At 55.7% G+C, this 19,334-nt stretch overlaps 2 protein-coding genes across 2 annotated transcripts in view; both read left to right on the forward strand.

The window, feature by feature from the left end:
- The window catches only part of UCKL1 (uridine-cytidine kinase 1 like 1), a 179,119-nt gene that overhangs the window by 32,408 nt on the left and 127,377 nt on the right, over positions 1-19,334 (forward strand). The window lies entirely within an intron of this gene.
- SOX18 (SRY-box transcription factor 18) lies at positions 394-5,475 on the forward strand. The gene is made up of 2 exons (XM_069871801.1): positions 394-1,061; positions 3,756-5,475. Exons 1-2 carry the CDS (start codon positions 662-664, stop codon positions 4,604-4,606), a joined length of 1,251 nt encoding a protein of 416 aa, XP_069727902.1. The 5' UTR covers positions 394-661; the 3' UTR covers positions 4,607-5,475.

Raw genomic sequence — 19,334 nt, forward strand, 5'->3', positions numbered from 1 at the left:
GGCTTGCAAAGAAAGATAGAAAGCAGAGGGAAAGAGAGAGATAAAGAGAGAGGATGAGAGAGAGAAAGGGAAAGAAAAGGAAAGAAAGGGAAAGAAAGGGAAAGAAAGGGAAAGAAAAGAATGGAGAGAAAAAATTAACAACCCTCCTCCTTGGAAGGAAGGGATCTGGGCAGCAGCATCCACAACGATCCCAGTCCCGGGTGGCTCTTCCTGGAGGTGCCTGGGGACGCCCCCGTTCCTCCTCCTCCTCCTTCTCCTCCTCCTCCCCCTCAACTCTTCCTCCTCCTCCTTCTCCTCCTCTCCGTCATCTCCTCCTCTCCCTCTCCTCCTCCTCCTCCTCCCTGATTGGTCCAGCCCGGCTATATTTTCCCCCTTCCAGCCCAGCATCATCCCAAAAGTTTTTTTTTGGGGGGGAAAAGGGGGGAAAAAAAATAAAAGACGACCAAAAAAAGAAAAAAAAAACCCAAAAAGAAAGAAAAGAACCCAAAACACACCAAGCCGAGCCCAAATCCCCCCGAAGGCGAGAGCGGCGCGGCTGCTGCTCGGCGGCTGCTGGACCCGGTGGGACGCGGCGGGACGCGTGGTTTTGGTTTTTTTTTTTGGTTTTTTTTTCTCTCTCCGGCACCCGGTCGGGTCGGACACAAAGTGCTGTCCAGCTGGAATGAATATATCTGAGTCTAGCTACTGCCGAGAGGAGATTCCGCAAGCCCGGGGCGACTGTTCATGGGGCGCGGGCGCCGCTGAGCCCGGGCTCGCCTTCCCTCGCCCGCCGGGCGCCGCCTCCCCCCGCAGCCGCTCGCCCAGCCCCGAGCCCGGCTTCGCCTTCGGCCCCGCCGGAGCCGCCCCCGCCGCGGCCCCCGCCGCGGCCCCCAGCCGCTCGCCCAGCCCCGAGCCCGGCTATGGATACAGCCCCCCGGCGGGCCGGGCCGAGGGCAAGGCCGGCGAGGACTCCCGGATCCGCCGGCCCATGAACGCCTTCATGGTGTGGGCCAAGGATGAGCGCAAGAGGCTGGCGCAGCAGAACCCCGACCTGCACAACGCCGTGCTCAGCAAGATGCTGGGTGAGCGGGGAGCGGGGCTGGGGGGTGCGGGGTGCGGGGCCGGGGATGTGAGGATTTGGGAGTACGGGGTTGGGGTTGTGGAGATACAGGGGTACGGGGCTAGGGATGCAGGGATTTGGGAGTGCGGAGCTGAGGATGTGGAGGTGCAGGGCTACAGGGCTGGGGGTTTGGAGATACAGGGCTATGGGGCTGTGGATGCAGGAATTTGGGAGTGCGGAGCTGGGGACATGGAGGTGCAGGGCTACAGGGCTGGGGGTGTGGAGATACAGGGTTATGGTGCTGGGAATGCAGGAATTTGAGAGTGCGGGACTGGGAATATAGAGATACACGGTTACAGGGCTGGGGGTGTGGAGATACAGGGTTACAGGGCTAGGGATGCAGGGATTTGAGAGTGCGGGACTGGGGATATAGAGATACGCAGTTACAGGGCTGGGGGTGTGGAGATAGAGGGTTACAGGGCTAGGGATGCAGGGATTTGGGAGTATGGAGCTGGGGATGTGGAGATGCAAGGTTACAGGGCTAGGGATGCAGGGATTTGGGAGTGTGGGGCTGGAGATGTGGAGATACGGGGTTACAGGGCTAGGGATGCAGGGATTTGGGATTACGGAGCTGGGGATGTAGAGATACAGGGTTACAAGGCTGGGGATGTAGACACACATGATTACGGGGCTAGGGATGCGGAGATTTGGGAGTATGGAGCTGGGGATGTGGAGATATGGGATTGTGGAGCTGGGGATGTAGAGATACACAGTTACAAGTCTGGGGATGTGGAGATACAGGGTTACGGGGCTGGAGATGCAGGGATTTGGGAGTGCAGAGCTGGGGATGTCGAGATGCAGGGTTATGGGGCTGGGGATGTAGACACACAGGGTTACAGGGCTGTGGATGTGGGCATTTGGAAATGCGGGGCTGGGGATGTGGAGACACAGGGTTACGGGGCTGGGAATGCAGGGATTTGGGAGTGCGGAGCTGGGGATGGAGAGATACAGGGTTACAGGGCTGGGGATGTGGGATTACGGTGCTGGAGATGCAGGGGTACAGGGATATGGGGCTGGAAATGCAGAGGTGCAGGAGTGGGGATGCAGGGATGTGGGGCTATGAGACTGGGGATGTAGAGATACAGGGGTATGGGGCTGGGGATGCAGGGGTGCAGGAGTGGGTATGCAGGGCTTTGGCAGTGTGGGTTGGGGACGCAGGAGTGCAGGGCTGAGGGATTCAGGGATATGGAGCTGAGAAGGCAGGGATGTGAGGTGCAGAGCTGGGGATGCAGGGATGTGCGTCTGTGGGGCTGGGGAGTACGGAGTTGGGGATGTGAGCTGCAGCAGTATGGAGCTGTGGGACGCGTGGAGCTGAGGAGGCGGGGATGCTGGGTCACCAAACTGGGGATGAAGGGGTACAGAGCTGGGTATGCAGGCTGCAAGAGTACAGGGCTCTGGGATGCAGCGATATGGAGCTATGGGTGCTGGCTGCAGGAGTCCACGGCAGTAGGATACAGGGATACAGGTCTGAGGATGTGGGTTTCAGGGCTGTGGAACAGCAAGACGCAGGGTTACAGGGCTGAGGGTGTGGGCTGTGAGGGTTGCAGGGCTGGTGATGTGAGTTGCAGGAGTACAGGGCAGCAGAATGCTGGGATGTGGTATTGGGGATACGGGTTGCGGGAGTACAGGGTATTGGGATGCAGGGATGCAGGACTGGGAGTGTGGGATGAAGGCGTACGGAGCACTGGATGCAGGACTGTGGGAAGCGGGCTGCAAGTGTACAGGGCTGCAGGAGGCAAAGCGTGAGGATCTGGGGCTGAAAAAGATGGTTTACAAGGATGGGGCACTACAGGACGCAGGGCTGCAGGGGCAGGGTGCTGCGGGATGTGAGCTGTAGGGATACGGGATGGAGGGATGAGGGCTGCATGGATGCAGGGCCGTGGGATCAGAGGCTGTGAGGTGCAGCACTAGACAGGTGTGGGATATATTGTTAGGGGATGTGGGAGTGCGGGGCTGTGGGTTGTGGGGTGTGAGGATACAGAGTTGCATGTATGCAAGATGCAGGTCTGCGGGGTGCAGAGATCCAGGGCTGTGGGCTCCACAGCTGCAGGGATGCAGGATATGGGAATACAGGGCTGCAGGATGCGGGGTACACGACTGTAGGATGCGGGATGTGGGAACACGGGAAGCAGGATATGGGTAGTTGGAGTTGCAGGATGCAGGACTGCGGGAAGCAGGATATGGCCAGACAAGCAGCAGGATTCGGAGACACGGGGCTGTGGGATGCAGGGACATGGGATTCAGGATACAGGGCTATGGGGTGCAGGGTTTGAAGATGGGCAAGCGGGGCTGTAGAAGAGCGGGTGGTGGATGCGGGAGGCAGGGATGCAGTCACCCCCGGGACCAGGCTGTGCCGAGGGGCAGTGGGAGACAGAATCCCCTGCCCTGGCAAAGGGGTTCCTGCAGCCCTCCCAGGGCTTTGCACCCCCACTCTCCCAAAGTGTTGGGCACAGCCTGAGCCTGGTGCTGGCACAGACCTGCTTGAGCTCCTGTTTCCAAGCCTGTCTGTGCACCAGCACCAGGACCCTGCTCAGGTGCTGAACCACCCGAGGGAGCCCTTCCCACCCCAAAGGTGCGCTCTCCCTGAGTGTCCCCACACCCCAGCCAGCACCAGGTGGCCGAACCGGTGTCACAGAGCTTTGTTTTTCCCTTCCAGGTCAATCATGGAAAGCGCTGAGCGCTAGTGACAAGCGTCCCTTTGTGGAAGAGGCAGAGCGGCTGCGAATCCAGCATCTCCAGGATCACCCCAACTACAAGTACCGCCCAAGGAGAAAGAAGCAGGCCAAGAAAATCAAGAGGATGGAACCCAATATCCTCCTGCATAACCTTTCCCAGCCTTGCAGTGACAACTTCAGCATGAGTCACCATGGCGGCAGCCAGCCGGGCCACCCCCAGCCTCCCCCACTTAACCACTTCAGAGAACTCCACTCCATGGGGTCGGATATTGAAAACTATGGCTTGCCAACTCCTGAGATGTCTCCCTTGGATGTCTTGGAACAGACCGAGCCAGCATTTTTCCCTCCGCACATGCAGGATGACTGCAACATGATGCCCTTTCGCGGCTACCACCACCATCACCAGATGGAGTTTCCCCAGGAGAAGTGCATGGGGCGGGACGTGGCCGTGCCCTACGCGCAGACCCCCTCGCACTTGGCCGACGCCATGAGGACTCCCCATCCTTCCAGCATATACTACAACCAGATGTGCTCAGGAACTCAGAACGGGCTTTCCGCTCACCTGGGCCAGCTCTCACCCCCACCCGAAGCCCACCACATGGAGAGCATGGATCACTTGAACCAAACCGAGCTGTGGACAGACGTTGACCGCAACGAGTTTGACCAGTATTTGAACATGAGCAGGACTCGTCCCGAAGCCTCGGGACTGCCTTACCATGTCTCCCTGTCCAAAGTGACTCCTAGAAGCATCTCCTGCGAGGAGAGCAGCTTGATATCTGCCTTGTCCGATGCCAGCAGCGCTGTCTACTATAGCCCCTGCATCACCGGTTAGGTTGGCCCCATCATTCGACGCTCTCAGTGGGAGAGCCCCGGCTCTCTGTTAAAAACACAAAAAGCCATCCTCCTTTAACCACAAGCTCCATAATATTTAGAATATCTCGTTAAATGCATCGCTTTCTTTTATTTGTTTCTTATTTTGGGGTTTTTTTTTAGAGCAAAAAAAACCATGCTGAACTCACTGATATACCGTATCACTATATAACACAGATAGACGCCTTTCCCAAGCGCTAGCCTGCCTGCCGCGCTCCCCGCTCCAGCCCTCGGCAGGGCGTAGCTGTAGCTCCCACCAGCTCAGAGAGGGCATTTTTAAGCCAACTCCAGTAAATCCTGCCCGAAACAACCACCACCAGGATGAGCCGAAGCGACCTGCCCCCAGTATTTAATCCAGGCGAACTTGAGGGCGAGGGGAAGCTTTTAGGAAGACTTTGCCGGGGCCATTAAAGAGTCGGCGCCTCTTCGGGGTGGCCTTTAGGACAGGTTTTACTGTATTCTCAGCAATATATTTTAATTGGGCAACAAAACTATATTTTTACTAAGCATTTTTATATATAAAATGGTATTTAATGTCTTTGGGGTGGTTGTTTGTTTTTTTATTAGACTTTTTTAAAAGAAATCAAGGGGTATCCATGAGATCTAAAGCATTTATGTAGCAAAGCTGGATTTGGGGGAAAAAAAATATGGGGAGGGGGGATAAGGAGATATTTTGTGAAAAGGGAATGACAATGTAAATATTGTGGAACAATTGACTGGAATTTTGTACAAAAGAAAAACACGACTGCAAACACTTTTATTGTCTAGAACTGTATGGAGAGCAAACTGTTTTATACTGGTTAATTATTAAAACATCTTCATATAATTGTTCCCATCTTGTGTGCTTGTTGTGTGAACACATTTTTTCCGCAAATACATGTTGTCCCAACCGTTTCCAGATTTTCGGATCCGTTGATTAATGTTTTGACAACCTGGCAAATGTATTAATTTCCAGGCTGCCACCCGCCCGCCCCGTCAACCGCCTCGGGCTCAGTGAGCTCCGCTCGGCTCAGGACAGGACAGCGGCTCCGGCAGTGGGATGGGATGCTGGTGGCCACCCCGCAACGTGCTCTGCCGGAAAAGCAGCTGTTTGATTAAACCATAATAAACCATGCGATAACCTCCTCGGAAACCAGCCTTGATGTGGTTATTCTACCAGCGCATCACTGCGCGGTTCACCCCGTTTTCCCATGAAACACTCCAAAAATACAGCCTGGCTGCTCCGAAGCCTTTGCTCCAGTGCTCGGAGCTGGAAGAAACCCCCCCTGTGCCAGAGCCCTTTCACCTCCTGGCCCTCACGGGCTCTTTCCCGGCTCTGGCAGTCGACAGGTCTTGCCGAGCCATCACCATGCCTGGACCCAGATCTTCATCCCCCTCCCAGTGATCATTTCATGATTTACAGTCTTTTTTTGCTCAGTTTATGAGGAGAAGCGACAATCCGTTGCATAAAACCCCGGTGGCATCCGTTCCTTGAACGCTGAGTGATTTAAACCAGGCTGATATCGCCAAAAAAGGCTATTTAAATAAAAAATAATTGAACAGAGGAAGAGTTTTTTTGTTGTTGTTGTTGGCAAAGAATTGCCTTTTAGGGGAAATGGAGATTTAACAAATGACATTAATTTTCAAGCTTCTCCCAAATTAAATTCACATTAGTGTTAACAGGACTAAATCTTGACTCACTTTTTATTTGTTGTTTAATGTGGAGCGCTAATAAACGGGACCACTTTGGGGGCTGGCGACGTGTTCCCATTCGATGCCAAAGAGGCGCTTCATTGTCTTTCCATATACAGTATGTAAAAAAGGGGAATACATGGAAAAATGACCTCACTACCTACACGGGAGGGCTGGCGGGCGCCCGGCGGGTGCCAGAACCCGCGCCGCAGCAAACAAACACAACACCAAATGAGAAGCATCCTGTGCTGCCGATGACTATGAAAGGAAGCAGCCGACCGTAGGCTCCATCCCGCTCCCCAGAGCGACCGGGAGGAAGGAGACGAGGCGAGAGGGAAGAAAGCCCTGATTCCTTTTCCAGCCCCCGGCTTCCAGGTACCTTCCAGGCGAGGATGCAATCACATCCTGCGCTTCAAAGGAGCGACGCGCACGCCAGCCCTCGCCCAGCTGCCCCGCGGTGCTGGGGGAAGCCGGCAGCGGAGCACATCACGGAGGAAGCGTTAAGTCATTTTTCTACAGCAGAAATTCCCTTCTTTCCCTGAGGCTTAGGCCGTGCCAGCTCGCCTCTCATCTCAGAGGACGGCTAGAAATCCTTTGGGGGGTGTCTTGGCTGCAGTTCTTCACTCTGGAGCAATTCGGGTCCGGCGTGCCCCGGTGCTTGCCGGCACCGGCAGCATCCTGGGCACAGCGGGAGCTTGCCCCACACTGTTGAAATTGTAGCTTTGCCGTGGGCAGTGAGGGGTCTCCTTGCTTCATACCCAAGGATGCTGCTGCGGGGCAGGAGCGGGTACCAGACTGCAAACCGCAGGCTGATGAATGGTCACTCCCATCCATGAATGCACTAAAGATGCTTCATCATGTTGAAACCGCGGCTGCCACATCGCTGCGAAAGCACCAAGTGGGGCCAGAATGATTTTCAGGGTCCTGCTGTTCCCCCCCAGCCCAGGGACCGGATCACTGAGACCTGGGGCCAGATTTCAGCTCCCTGGATCTGCATCAACACCACCAGTAAAGCCCTGGCTTGCTTTGACACAAAAGCAGGCAGGGCCCTGCCAACCCTCCTGCCTAGCTCAGCCCAGGGTGTTTTTATTAATAATAAAGCCTAATTGCGATCGAGGCCGTGAACAATGTGCGGCTGCCTCATCTCGCTGGCCAGCCCTACCCCAGGTCATGGGGAAATGGGAAAGAAGGAAAAGGAGAGAGGAAGAAAACAGGACCATGGGTTTGGGTCAGATAACGGGAGGCAGAAGGACTCATGCCAGACCCTGGGATCTGGCCAAGCCCTGCGGGTTGCTGCCTCCTCCCACCGCTCAGCATTGTGCACAACCTTTTTTCACCTAAACTCTCTGTTTTGATGTTAAATGAATCAAGAAATGTCCCAAACCAGGGCTGCTCCTCCAGGCTCTCCTCCAGGCAGGCAGCATGGGGATGGTACCCAGCTGGCAGCGGTTTGGGTAGGTGCCTTTTGTGGCATTGCAGCCACAGAGCCACATTTAGCCCCGACCAGGGCGCATTTGTGCCTCCCCAAAGCCAGAGTTTGCCTGGGCTGGTCAGCATCGGGGCTGCTCCAGCTCCATTGGGAGAGCAGAGGGCTAGGCAGGCCCTGGGAGGGGTGCTGGTTCTTTAATGAGCTTTAACCACTCTGCTAATGAGCTGCATTCAATTTGATGCTAAATCTGCTGTCTCCCAGTTTCACTTGGCCTTGGCTGTTTGTCTCTGTGGGTTTGCCCCACTCGAGGTCAGTGAATGCAAACCACAGGTCAGAAAAGCCAGCTCGGGATGGGATGGGATGGGGCAGGATGGGATGGGATAGTTTGGGATGGGGTGGGATGTGACGGGGTGGGATGGGATGGGGTGCGATGTATGGGATTGCTGCTCCAGCTGTGCTCACAGGAGCTCAGCTGTCCCTCTGCCCAGTCAGGACACATCCTGCTCCACTTGGACACTGGGGCCAGGCAAAGTCATCCAGCCCTGTGTACTGGGAGAGCCTTTTTATTTGTAACATCCCCTCCCTGCCCTGCCCCCATCCCTGTACGGCTGAGCTGGGGCCAGGAAACCATCCACCAGCATTTTATTTCACTGCCTGCCGGTGGCTCAGGTGTGACGTGGGACTGGAAATGGACGGGGCTGAAATAGTTTGTGGATGATTTCACCACTGTTATGGCTCAGGCCGGGGCTGTTACCACACAGCCCCTTCCGATTTTATGACTTAATCTCTCCAAAGCTCAGGGCCTGATGGTTTTGGACAGGGGAGGAGGAGCGAGGGGCTCTTAGCAGGTCGTTACGGCAGAAATATGGAGAAGGTATTTGACAGGTATATGTAAAATCTGACAGGCCCATCCTGCCGGCTTTCCTGGGATGGCTGGAGGGGCACAGAGAGGGGGAGGCACCTCCAGACCCACCTGGGCTTTCTGGGCAGGTGGCATCTGCATCCATGCGTGTGTGCACCTCCACATGTGCATGCATTTGTGTGCATGCATCTGTGAGCATCCATGCATCTTATGCATCACTGTGTATATCTGTGCATTAGTGTGTGTGAGTGTGTTCCTGGATATCCGTGCACGTGCAGCTGAGAGTGTGCATGCGTGGAGCCACGCGTGGGCATATCTGCATGAATCTGCCTCTGTGTGTGTGTCCCTTTTTGTGTATCTGCATGTGCATCCATGTGGACACACGCGTGTGCATCCCTGCTGGCACCTGTGCATCCGTGTCCATGCACGTGCATTCATGCACGTTCCTTGCTTAGGGATCTGGTTTAGTAGTGGACACGGTAGGGTTGGACTTGATGATCTCAAAGGTCTTTTCTAACCTAGGGATTCTATGATTCTGTGTGTGTGTGTGCATGTCCATGTGCACGTATGTGTGTGTCTATCCGTGTCTGTGTTTATCCATGTGGAACCATGTGCTCACCCCTGCATGTGTGTGTTCTGCTGGAGGTTCACTGGCCAGGTTTATGGGCGTTCTGGTTTCTTTACGGCATTATGGAGCACTCAATGACATCACCCAAAGATTAAAACAGCATGTGCCAGCCCAGCCCGGCTGTACGCAGCTCCCGAGGCCGAAGCTGCAGCAGAGCCAGGGGCGAGCAGGACACACCAGCAACAGCTCCAGGACAGCCCAAGCCGTCCTCACCCGGAGCTCACCGGAGCGGAGGGAACGCCGCCACGCGCCTGAGGACACACAGCCTCGATGAAGTCATCTCAGCTGGGATGTTAAGTGGGAATTAGAGCTTCTCTGTCGATGTATTTTGGGTGCTCACCACCACATATCCCTGCGGTGGGAACATCGGTGGGAATGGGAAGATGCTGCCAGTGCTGGCAGCACCCACGGCACCAGGCAGCTGCTCTTCAGCTATTGGTGGGGTTGTGGGTTTTTTTGTCCCTCTTCTTCCACCAAAAAATATAACGCAGATTTATCAAAACCAAACCTGTTGGTGAGAAACGGCTCCAAAACATTTCCTGACTTGAGAAAAAGAGCGCTGGGAGAAAAAAAAAAATTCCAGGCTCTTTTAGATGGGAGGCAAACCCTTTTGTGATGTGGCTGCATTATGTGTTGCAGAGGTTAACCAAAGGGAAAAGGTTGAAATGCGAAGCTGTGTTCCCAGCACAACCTTTCCTGACCGAGCTGAAGAAACATTCCCAATCTTTCCCCAACTTTCTGTTTTCCAGCCCAGTTTGGGAAAGGAAATATGTGAAAATCTCAACGCTCCTTGCAGGACAGGAAAGGCACCATTTCCTCCCCGGCCGTGCCCGGAGCGGCTGGCCGGGCAGCGGAGGAGCGCAGGGCGATGATGGATGCTCTCCCTGCTCTGCTCCCGAGCTGTTTCCCAGCAGCGGAGCGGTGGGGCTGCCAGGGCTGGAAGGCAAAGCCAAGCAGAGGAGGGCAGCTGCCTGCAGGGAGCTGGGGCCAGGCGGGGTATCGTAAACATTACAGGTTTTGCAAAAGAAAGAGAAAATAAGCCAGCAAGGAGCCCTTAATGTGCCCTGGAAAGTCTGCACAGACTGAAACTCTCCTTTCTTTTGTATTTCCCTTGTTGCAAAGTTCAGAGGAGCTCTGGCTGTGGCTCCCCATCTCCCAGCATTGCCCCACCAGCCCTCACATCCCTTCCTCTGCCCTAGGGCCACCACCAGCCCCTGGCTACCACCAGCCTCTGGCCCCTCACCATCCACCCACTAACCCAACACCATGCCAGGGTTCCCTCTGGACCATAACGGGAGCAGGTTTGATTCTCATTGCATGGATCATGGAGGGATTTGGGGGCTTTCTCTCCCTGCTGGCTCTCGGACAAGCTGAGCCCCACAGACATCCATCAGAGCCACTTTGTGCTCCTCTTCTGACTGAGCCAGCAATGCTGCACTGCACCCAGAAGATAAAGGATTCTGGAAGGATCGGGAGTGCTCTTCAGAGGTTACCTAACCCAACCCAGCCCAATCCAATGCAACACAACCCAATGCAACCAACTCAACCAAATCAGTGCAATTTGGCCAAACCCAACACAACCAACCCAGCACAACTGAATAAAACCCAACCCAGCCAACCCAATCCAAAATAAGCCAACCCAGCAAAAGGCAACCCAACCTCACTGAAGGCAACGCAGCCTAACCAACCCAACCCAACTTATCCTTACCTAACACAACCCAACCAAACCATCCCAAACCTAACCCAACACAGCCCAACCAACTCAGTCTAGCCTGCTTAACCCAACCCAATTAACCTAACTCAACCTTTTGTGCAAAGCAAGTCTCCCCATCACCTCACACGCAGCCTAGCAGCCCTTCTGGGACATTGCAGGGGTCCCAGTGGGAAATTCTCCCTCCTCCTGTGCTCAGCAGCCCCCAGGGGGATGATCCCAGTAGGGAGCTGAATCACATCCCCCTCCCGCCAGCGCAGGAGCGTCACAGACTGTCTGATGCTTGTCAGGAGAGTCAGGCCAGGCCGCTCTGGGAAGCTGTCCAGCCATCCGCTGGAGAGAGGAGTCTGCCTAAAAATGACTCTCCTGGCTCCTCTCCATGCTCCGACCATCCCATATGGAACAAATGTACATTTTCCATCAATTGTTTGTATTTTTCATTTAAAGAAAGAAGTGGGGAGGGGGGGAACCAGACAGAAAGCAAGCGGGCTATACATATATGCAAAGCGTCGGTGACAGCAGATAGGCCCCATCGCGGAGAGAGAGAAACACTGGCCGGCGTTCAAGAGACTCAAATGTATGGTATGAAACAATAAATTTTAAGTGTGTTTTGACATATTTGGTGGTCTCTGCCTCACGCTTAATGAGCATTGGTCCACGTTACGGGGGAACCGCACAGCTTGGGGTGGTTGGCAGGCTGTGCTGGGAGTGGGGTCGATGGCCAGCGAGGCTGGAGGTAGACGTCGAGGTGGTCCCACCATGTGTGCCCTGAGGGAACAGACCATAGGGAGGTGGCATGGGGAACTGCACCAGCATGCTCAGAGGAAGAGATGCTGTGGACACCTCAGGGAAGGAACCGACTTGCAGGAAGAAGCATCAGGAGGTGGAGTTGAGCTGAAGTCATTGCAGGGGGAACACGACACAGTGTTGATGTCCCTCACCACCGCACGGCTTGGGCAACCTCGGTTCTCATCTCCGGGCTAGGTCCCAGCCAGGCTGTGCCCCTTTGGTTGCTGGAAGATCACGGGCTCCCACATTCCCATCACCGTGGGGAGAAGCAGCAGGAGAGGCAAACACAGCCCTTCTGCATCCCCCTCGTTCCCCGCCACTGTGCCAGGCTGCCCAGCTCCCCCCCGTCTGACAGGGTTTGATCAGAAAGATGGACATGAAAGTGGAGCTTGGCTCTGGTTTCTCTCTCATTCAGAACATTCAAAAACTATTAACTGTGGTGGGGGTAAGCAAGCAGCTGGTTTTAATATCGTGCTCTTCCAATTGTGTTGGGTTTTTTTCTTCCCCCTGCTTTTCGCGAGCACTTTAAGTGACATGGTTACATGTATTTGATTAAAAAGCTGTAATTCAACGAGTGCGTTTTCTTGTACTGTACAAAATGGCTTAAAGACACAGGATTTATTTACGGTGGTCTCCTGCTTTTCCAGCTCTGCTGAAAGACAAGATGACAGGGAAATCGCAGAAGGGGGTCATGGACAGCGGCAGAGGGGTACATGCGATGGTTTCCCAGTGCAGGGACCATGACCAGAGCCTTTCTGCTGTTATAACGCTCAGCCTGCTGCCACCAGCCTGGTCCTTGGGTCCATCCACCAGTCTCAAAGGCACAAGCTCCTTTTTGGTGTCCCTGAGGTTGGTTTTCAGCTCATGGGAGCTGGTGGAAAGGGGACAGTGAGGAGGGGACACCTTGGTTTGTCCAAACTGGTCCCCATCTTACCCACAGCGTGATGCTGCAGGACCTGGCAAGCGGGCTAGATGTTTTTTGCCCATGCCCACCCCCTGCCCGTGCAAGGAGGCTGCCAGCACCGAGGAGCCTGTCCCAAGACAGCAGCTCCTTTTCCTAAGGAGGAAAAAGCCTTTATGAGATCCCAGCAAGGAGCCGTGGCCCAATGCCACCCAGAGCCCTAGCTCACCTCCTGTTAACCCCAGCGTCTCCTGCGGCATGGACACAGCTTGGAGACACACACCCCAACACGCCATTGGCTCAACTGCTTCAAAAGTGATGTGCTTCACCCCAAAATGCAGAGTAGCTGCAGAGAAGGCAATGAGAGAGCTGGGGGGCTGGTCTGCACTCCCTCAAGCACCCCAATAACCTCATCTCTCCACTCGGCCAGTTCCAAGGGCCTGTATCAGAGCTGCAGCATGGACTTCATGCCCCATCCCCAGCCTGGTGGCATTCCTGTGTGTTCCCCTGGCCTGGGACGCAGGAATATGTGTGTGTATGTGTGTATATGTGTGAGTGTGTGCGCACATGCATGCAACTCCAGCCTTGCACACGCATGCAATTCCAGCCTTGCCATGGAAAGCAGCTTCACCCAGCACAGCTTCCCCCACCTCTCACTCAGATTTGCTTACATACAATAAAAAATACATATAATAAAAGTTAACCCAGCAATGCCTCCACCTCACCTGCCCCAAAGCCCCTGATGTGCAACCCTGGGGGAGAAGAACACCAACCCCAGCATCATCCAGACCGCCTCAGAGCATCCTCACTGTGCCCACCAATCCCTGCCTGCGGGGCTGAGATCTGCCCGGCTGCCGGCTGTGCCGAGCGGTGTCTTTTCCTCGGCTCGCTCCTGCCCGGGGATCACCTGCAGTTCAGTTGATTTATGAACGGAGAATTTTTCGAGCTCCGTTTCCTTTTCATTGTTGTTTCAGTTGCTGCGCTCGCTTCCGCCCGCCTTTGAATAACTCCTGCCACGCTGCGAGTGGTGAGAAAGGCAGCGAGTAAACACTCACACTCAGCCTGGGAGCTGGGGGGCAAGAACCTTCTCCCTTCCCCATAACCAGGGGGATACAGAGCTGCCCACCAGCTGGTCCCACCTGTGGTGGGAGGATGATGGACTCAGTAAACAAAGCCTGAAAACAGATCCCTCTTCTGCTGCGGCTGCAGTTTGGGATGAGGGAGCAGCATCCCAGCCCCCCACCCCGTGGCACAGTTCCTGGGAGGTGGCAGCCCCGTGCGGATGCTGCTCTCCCACACTGCAACTGGGAGGGGGGTTTGGTGGGTGGTTTTACTGGAGGGACCCTAAAATGTGCCTCTGAGAGGGGGTTCATCTCTCCAGGGAGGGCAGGGTCCCCCCACCCACTCAGGATTTTGCTCCACTACATCTGGGCTGAGCGCTGGTACCCAGCTCCAGCCCTGTTCTCATGCCAGGATGATTCCCAGATGGAGGGGGCTGCTCCTCCAGCCGGTGTCACCCACCGCGGCACAGAAAGGATGCTTCGAATGGAGCTTGGATTGATTTACAACAAAACCTCCAAGAAATAACAAAAGGAAAGCAAAGAAACCCTATCCACAATCTCAGCTCAGCCCAGGACCCGCATATTCACCGCTGCCACCTGCCAGCCCCCCTGCCACCATCCCACCCCTATCCTCCCAGCCCCATCTTAGACCGCTGAGGAAACCCACCACCACCACAGCCCCCATCCTGGGGGGCAGGCAGCCCGCCTCTGCCTGCACCCATTGTCCTGCCCTTCCTCCCTGCACCCCACAGCCCCCCGCCACCGCCCCAGGGCTGGGGGGAAAACAGGAACTCTCCCCAGCGCGCTGCTGCGGAAATGAGACAAGCGAGCTGGAGCGGCGGCGAGGACGGCGGGAGGAAGCGGACGGGATATTTGGAACCGACGGCGAATTCTTGGGCTTATCTCTGTGCCGCAGAGGGCCAGGAGTCCTTAAAAACAGTGTCCAGCTGGAGCGAGGCCCACAGCCTGGGACGCATCCTCGTCCCCAACCACCGCCCCTGGTACCCGGCGCGATGGCGGGATGCTGGTGGCAGGGAGGGGACAGCTTCCCGGCGCCGTGGGTGGCACCTGCAATGCTTTGGTGGTCACAGAAGGGATGGGGATGGGGATCGGCAACCCCTCGGCTGGTTAGCTCCCAGGTTGCGCATCCCATCCTTCATCACCGGCTTGGGGACCGAGGCACCTTCCCTGCATCCCTAAAACTGGACTAAAGTCCCATCGGTTCATAAGCCCCCAGCACACGATTCCCACAGCGAATCATTCCCCATCCTGCCCAGTCTGCCCCAGTCCTGCCCCTGGTCTGCACTGGGATGCCTCGAGCCCATCACCTCCTCTTCCACTCCTGCAGGCAGAGCTGGGATGCAGGATGCTGGTCCCCTGCCTTCTCTGCCTGCACGCCAGCCCTGCTCACCACACACCCACCCACAAAGGGTTACGGCCAGCCCCGCTCCCTCTGCTGCAGCCCTTCCAGCTGCTGCTTGCCTTTTCGTTGGCTTTTAATTATTTTTCATAACAATGCCGTGTTACTTTATGTTCAGCGCATTGGGCCTGGTTGGAGAATAGAAAGAGGGTCCGGGCTGGAAGCGCCCAACCCGAAGGCGAAGGTTTCTGCAGCGCCTCCTAAAAGCTGGGATGGGATGGTGGCATCATCCCAGGGGAGCTGGGGCTGCCACCAGTGCCCAGGGATCCACAGCTGGTGGGGTCAGCCCCTCGTTTGTTAATTACTCATGAAAATTAGCCAGGGAGTAGGAAGCAGAGGCAGCCAGGGCACCCTGGGATCAGCACCAGGAGCAGCTCAAGATGGACATCACCTTCATGGAATGTCCCCAAACCTAGCAGGGACCTCCCAGCTGAGGGCACCCACACTTGGTGGCAGCGAGGAGGCACCTTCTGAGCCGGAGAGTGCTGGCTGTGCAGGCAGTGCCCATGGCCAGGACCCGCCAGAGAGAGCTGCTGCGGCCAGCGGAGCCAAATTTGGTGGCTGGGGGGGGCCCAGGGTGTGACGGGTCACCCTGGCAGAGGTTGAGACTCCTCCTCTGCAGGGAGGAGGACAAAGGATGGAAGCGGCTGCCCCGTTGCAACACATCCCCGGCGAGCACAATGGAAATGCCATCCTCCGTCTTGTGAAACAGGAACCTCATATGATCTTGCTGAAGGCTGGGGACACTCTTGTAGGTCTGAGCATGACGCTTCCCAGGCTCCTTTCTCCATCCGTGGAGGGACAGGGACAGCGAGGACTCCCCCAGCACATCCTGGCCCTGGTGAGGGCTGAGCTGCCACCAGGAGGAGCGGACAAGGGGTGACCTTAAGCCCCCTGATCCAGCGGGAGGTGTCCCTGCCCATGACAGGGGGTGGAACTGGGTGGGTTTTAAGGTCCCTTCCAACCCAAATCATTCTGTGATTCTATGATAGCGGGAGGAAACCCATCCTGAGGCCAAAATACACCTGAGTCCCCACCCTGAGGCCTGCTGATACACAATCCCATGGAGCCACCCACACCCACAGCCCCTTTGAGCATCCATCTTCCACCTCTCCAGCCCCATTCAAGGCCTCCTAAATAAACTTCATTCTCCCTTTATGCTCTTGACCCCAGATTTAATTAGACCCCCGCTTCCTGCCTGTATGAAAAATCACTTCCCCGAGCAGGTGGCTGCGATACCGATGGGGCTGTTGTTGTTTTCTTCAGAGTGGGGGGAAGGTGGTAAATGGCGAGGGGAGGGGGGGGTGGGGGGAAGAGTTTGTTGTTTATTTTTATATTTACAAAGCGCAGCTTTTTCCTGGTGCCGGGCATCGGAAGAGTGGCAGGATGTGACCTTCCTCCATCTCCTCGTCGCTCACACAATGCGGCCCTGAGCGCCGTGGGCCATCGCCGCATTGTCCCCCCGCGGCCGACGGGCACCTCCTGCGCCGTCCCGCCGGCACCTGGCGCCCGCCGGCACCCAGCATCGCCGCCCCCCGCCTGGGCCCCGCCGCCCCCCGCAGGCCCAGGGAATAAAGAAGGGAAAAGAAATGGGGAAAAAAATAGAGTGAAGTGGCTGGTTTCCTCTCTGGAAAACAGAAGAGTGGGGCGGCAGCGTGGGAAGGAGAGAACGGGGTCCCATCAAGTCCCATGGGAGCCTCTCCATCTCGGGGGGGGTGGCCAGAATATGCTGCCCTGTCCTTCGCCCAGTGTGTGGGACAAACAAGCTCTTTCCCCTTCATACATGGGCCAAACGAGCCCTCTCACCTTATGTGGGGAGCAAACGAGCCCTTTTCCCCTGCACATGGGCCAAATGAGCCTTTTTCCCACCATGTGTGGGGCAAACGAGTCTTTTTCTCCCATGTGTAAAGCAAACAAGCCCTTTCACCATGTGTGTGGAGTAAAGCAGATCTTTCCCCTCCATACATGGGCCAAATGAGCCCTTTCCCCCCCATGAGTGGAGCAAATGAGCCCTTTTCCCCCCATGAGTGGAGCAAATGAGCCCTTTCACCATGTGTGTGGAGTAAAGGAGCTCTTTCCCCTCTGTACATGGGCCAAATGAGCCCTTTCACCTTGTGTGGGGAGCAAACGAGCCCTTTTCCCCTGCACATGGGCCAAATGAGCCCTTTTCCCACCATGTGTGGGGGAAACGAGTCTTTTTCGCCCATGTGTGGGGCAAACAAGCCCTTTCACCATGTGTGTGGAGTAAAGGAGATCTTTCCCCTTTGTACATGGGCCACATGAGCCCTTTTCCCCCCATGAGTGGAGCAAATGAGTCCTTTTCCCCCCATGAGTGGAGCAAATGAGTCCTTTTCCCCCCATGAGTGGAGCAAATGAGCCCTTTCACCATGTGTGTGGAGTAAAGGAGCTCTTTCCCCTCCGTACACAGGCCAAATGAGCCCTCTCACCTTGTGTGGGAAGCAAACGAGTCCTTTTCCCCTGCACATGGGCCAAATGAGCATTTTTTCCACCATGTGTGGGGCAAACGAGCCCTTTCACCATGTGTGTGGAGTAAAGGAGCTCTTTCCCATCCGTGCATGGGCCAAATGAGCGTTTTCCCCCCCATGAGTGGAGCAAACGAGTCCTTTCCCTCCATGCATAGAACAATTGAGTCCTTTCCCCCTGTGTGTGGAGCAAACGAACCCTTTTCCCCCATGCATGGGCCAAATGAGTTCTTTCACCTCAAGTGTGGGACAAATGAGCCCTATTCCCCCATGCATGGGCCAAAGGAATCCTTTCACTTCATGTGTGGGGCAAACAAGCCTTTTTTGCTTGTGCATGGTGAAATGAGCCCTTTCCCACCGTGCATGGAGCAAACAAGTCCTTTCCCCGTGTGCATGGAGCAGACGAGCCCTTTTCCCCCACGCATGGGCCAAATGAGTTTTTTCACCTCCTGTGCAGGGCAAAAAAAGCCCTTTCCCCCCCCATGCACAGGGTAAACATCACAGCAGGCAGGGAAGGGGTGCAGACAACATCTGTTCCCCCATCCCACCCCGCTGGGGAGCACCCAGCAGGCAAAAGCCCACCCAAAGCCCAGCAGAGACTCACAAGAGTGAGTGCTGCTCCCTGTTCCCATCCCACGCAGCTCCTCCAGCTCTCCAGAGCATCCCAGCCTGAGTTTGCCGGCTCCGGCTGCTCAGCAGAGCTGGCCTCCCCCTGCTCAGGAGCTCTGGTGGGAGCAGGTGCAGCCCCACCAGGACACAGCACCCCATGTAGAGCCCCCAAACACCCCTGTTCCATGGGACCCCCACCCCTAGGTGCCCACCTGGGCTCGGGGTGGGCTGCGATGCTCATGCCCGGCTGCTCAGCACAGTTGGTTATCGTTACATTTGGCATCAGTCACTTCCATTGGGCTCAATAGGGGAGGGAGAGAGAAAAAGGAAAACTCAGCTCAGGGTGATTTAATAAGTTCAGCGTTACGAGCTGGGGAAAAGCTGTGGAACACACAAGTGGTAAAGCAGGATTAATCTTTCCTTTAGTCTTGGGAATTATGTTTTCATTAATCCTAATTTTTCCAGATGTTTCACTCCTTATACCATGCTCTTCAAAGCCTCTGTGGCTGCAAATTCTAATGAAGCCATGAGAACATTTTAAAGAGAAAGATTCAAAGCTTAAATTGCTTCCTTTTTTTTTTTTCTTTCTCTTTTTCTTCTTCTTTCTCCCCCCTCTCCTTCTTTCCCCCCGCCCCAGTTGGGCTGTTGGGGAGTGCATGCGTGTGCGGTCCCAGCGCCTCCACATGTTGTGTTACACAATGTGCTAACAAGATGGAGAAGGCCACTCGGACCGCGTGATGCCGGGGTGACGTCTATTTGGCTTTGTCGTCCCCCTCCCTCGTAGGACCTGGTTGCAAGGGGCTGGAGTGGGGTTGGCCCCCTGCCTGCTGCCTCACAGGCCCCGTGCTGGGGTCAGAACAGGACCAGGGCTTTCAAAACACTCGTGATGTTCACTCCCGGCTCACTTAGACACCATCCAGGTGTTTATGCTGGACCTACAGAGGCAGGATCTTCAGGGAATGGGGTTTTTTTAGGTGCTCTACACTCAGGAGAGAAGCTGTAGAGGGTGGTGGGGAGAAGAGCCATGCGAGGTATCATCTGCAGTCTCACCGCACAGAGCCTTGGCTGGGCATCGACTTGGAGCGCTGCAGGGATGAAACTAGAGCTCTGCAGGGATGAAACCAGG

Source organism: Phaenicophaeus curvirostris, chromosome 18 (genome assembly GCF_032191515.1).
Source record: "Phaenicophaeus curvirostris isolate KB17595 chromosome 18, BPBGC_Pcur_1.0, whole genome shotgun sequence".
Lineage (NCBI taxonomy): Eukaryota > Metazoa > Chordata > Aves > Cuculiformes > Cuculidae > Phaenicophaeus > Phaenicophaeus curvirostris.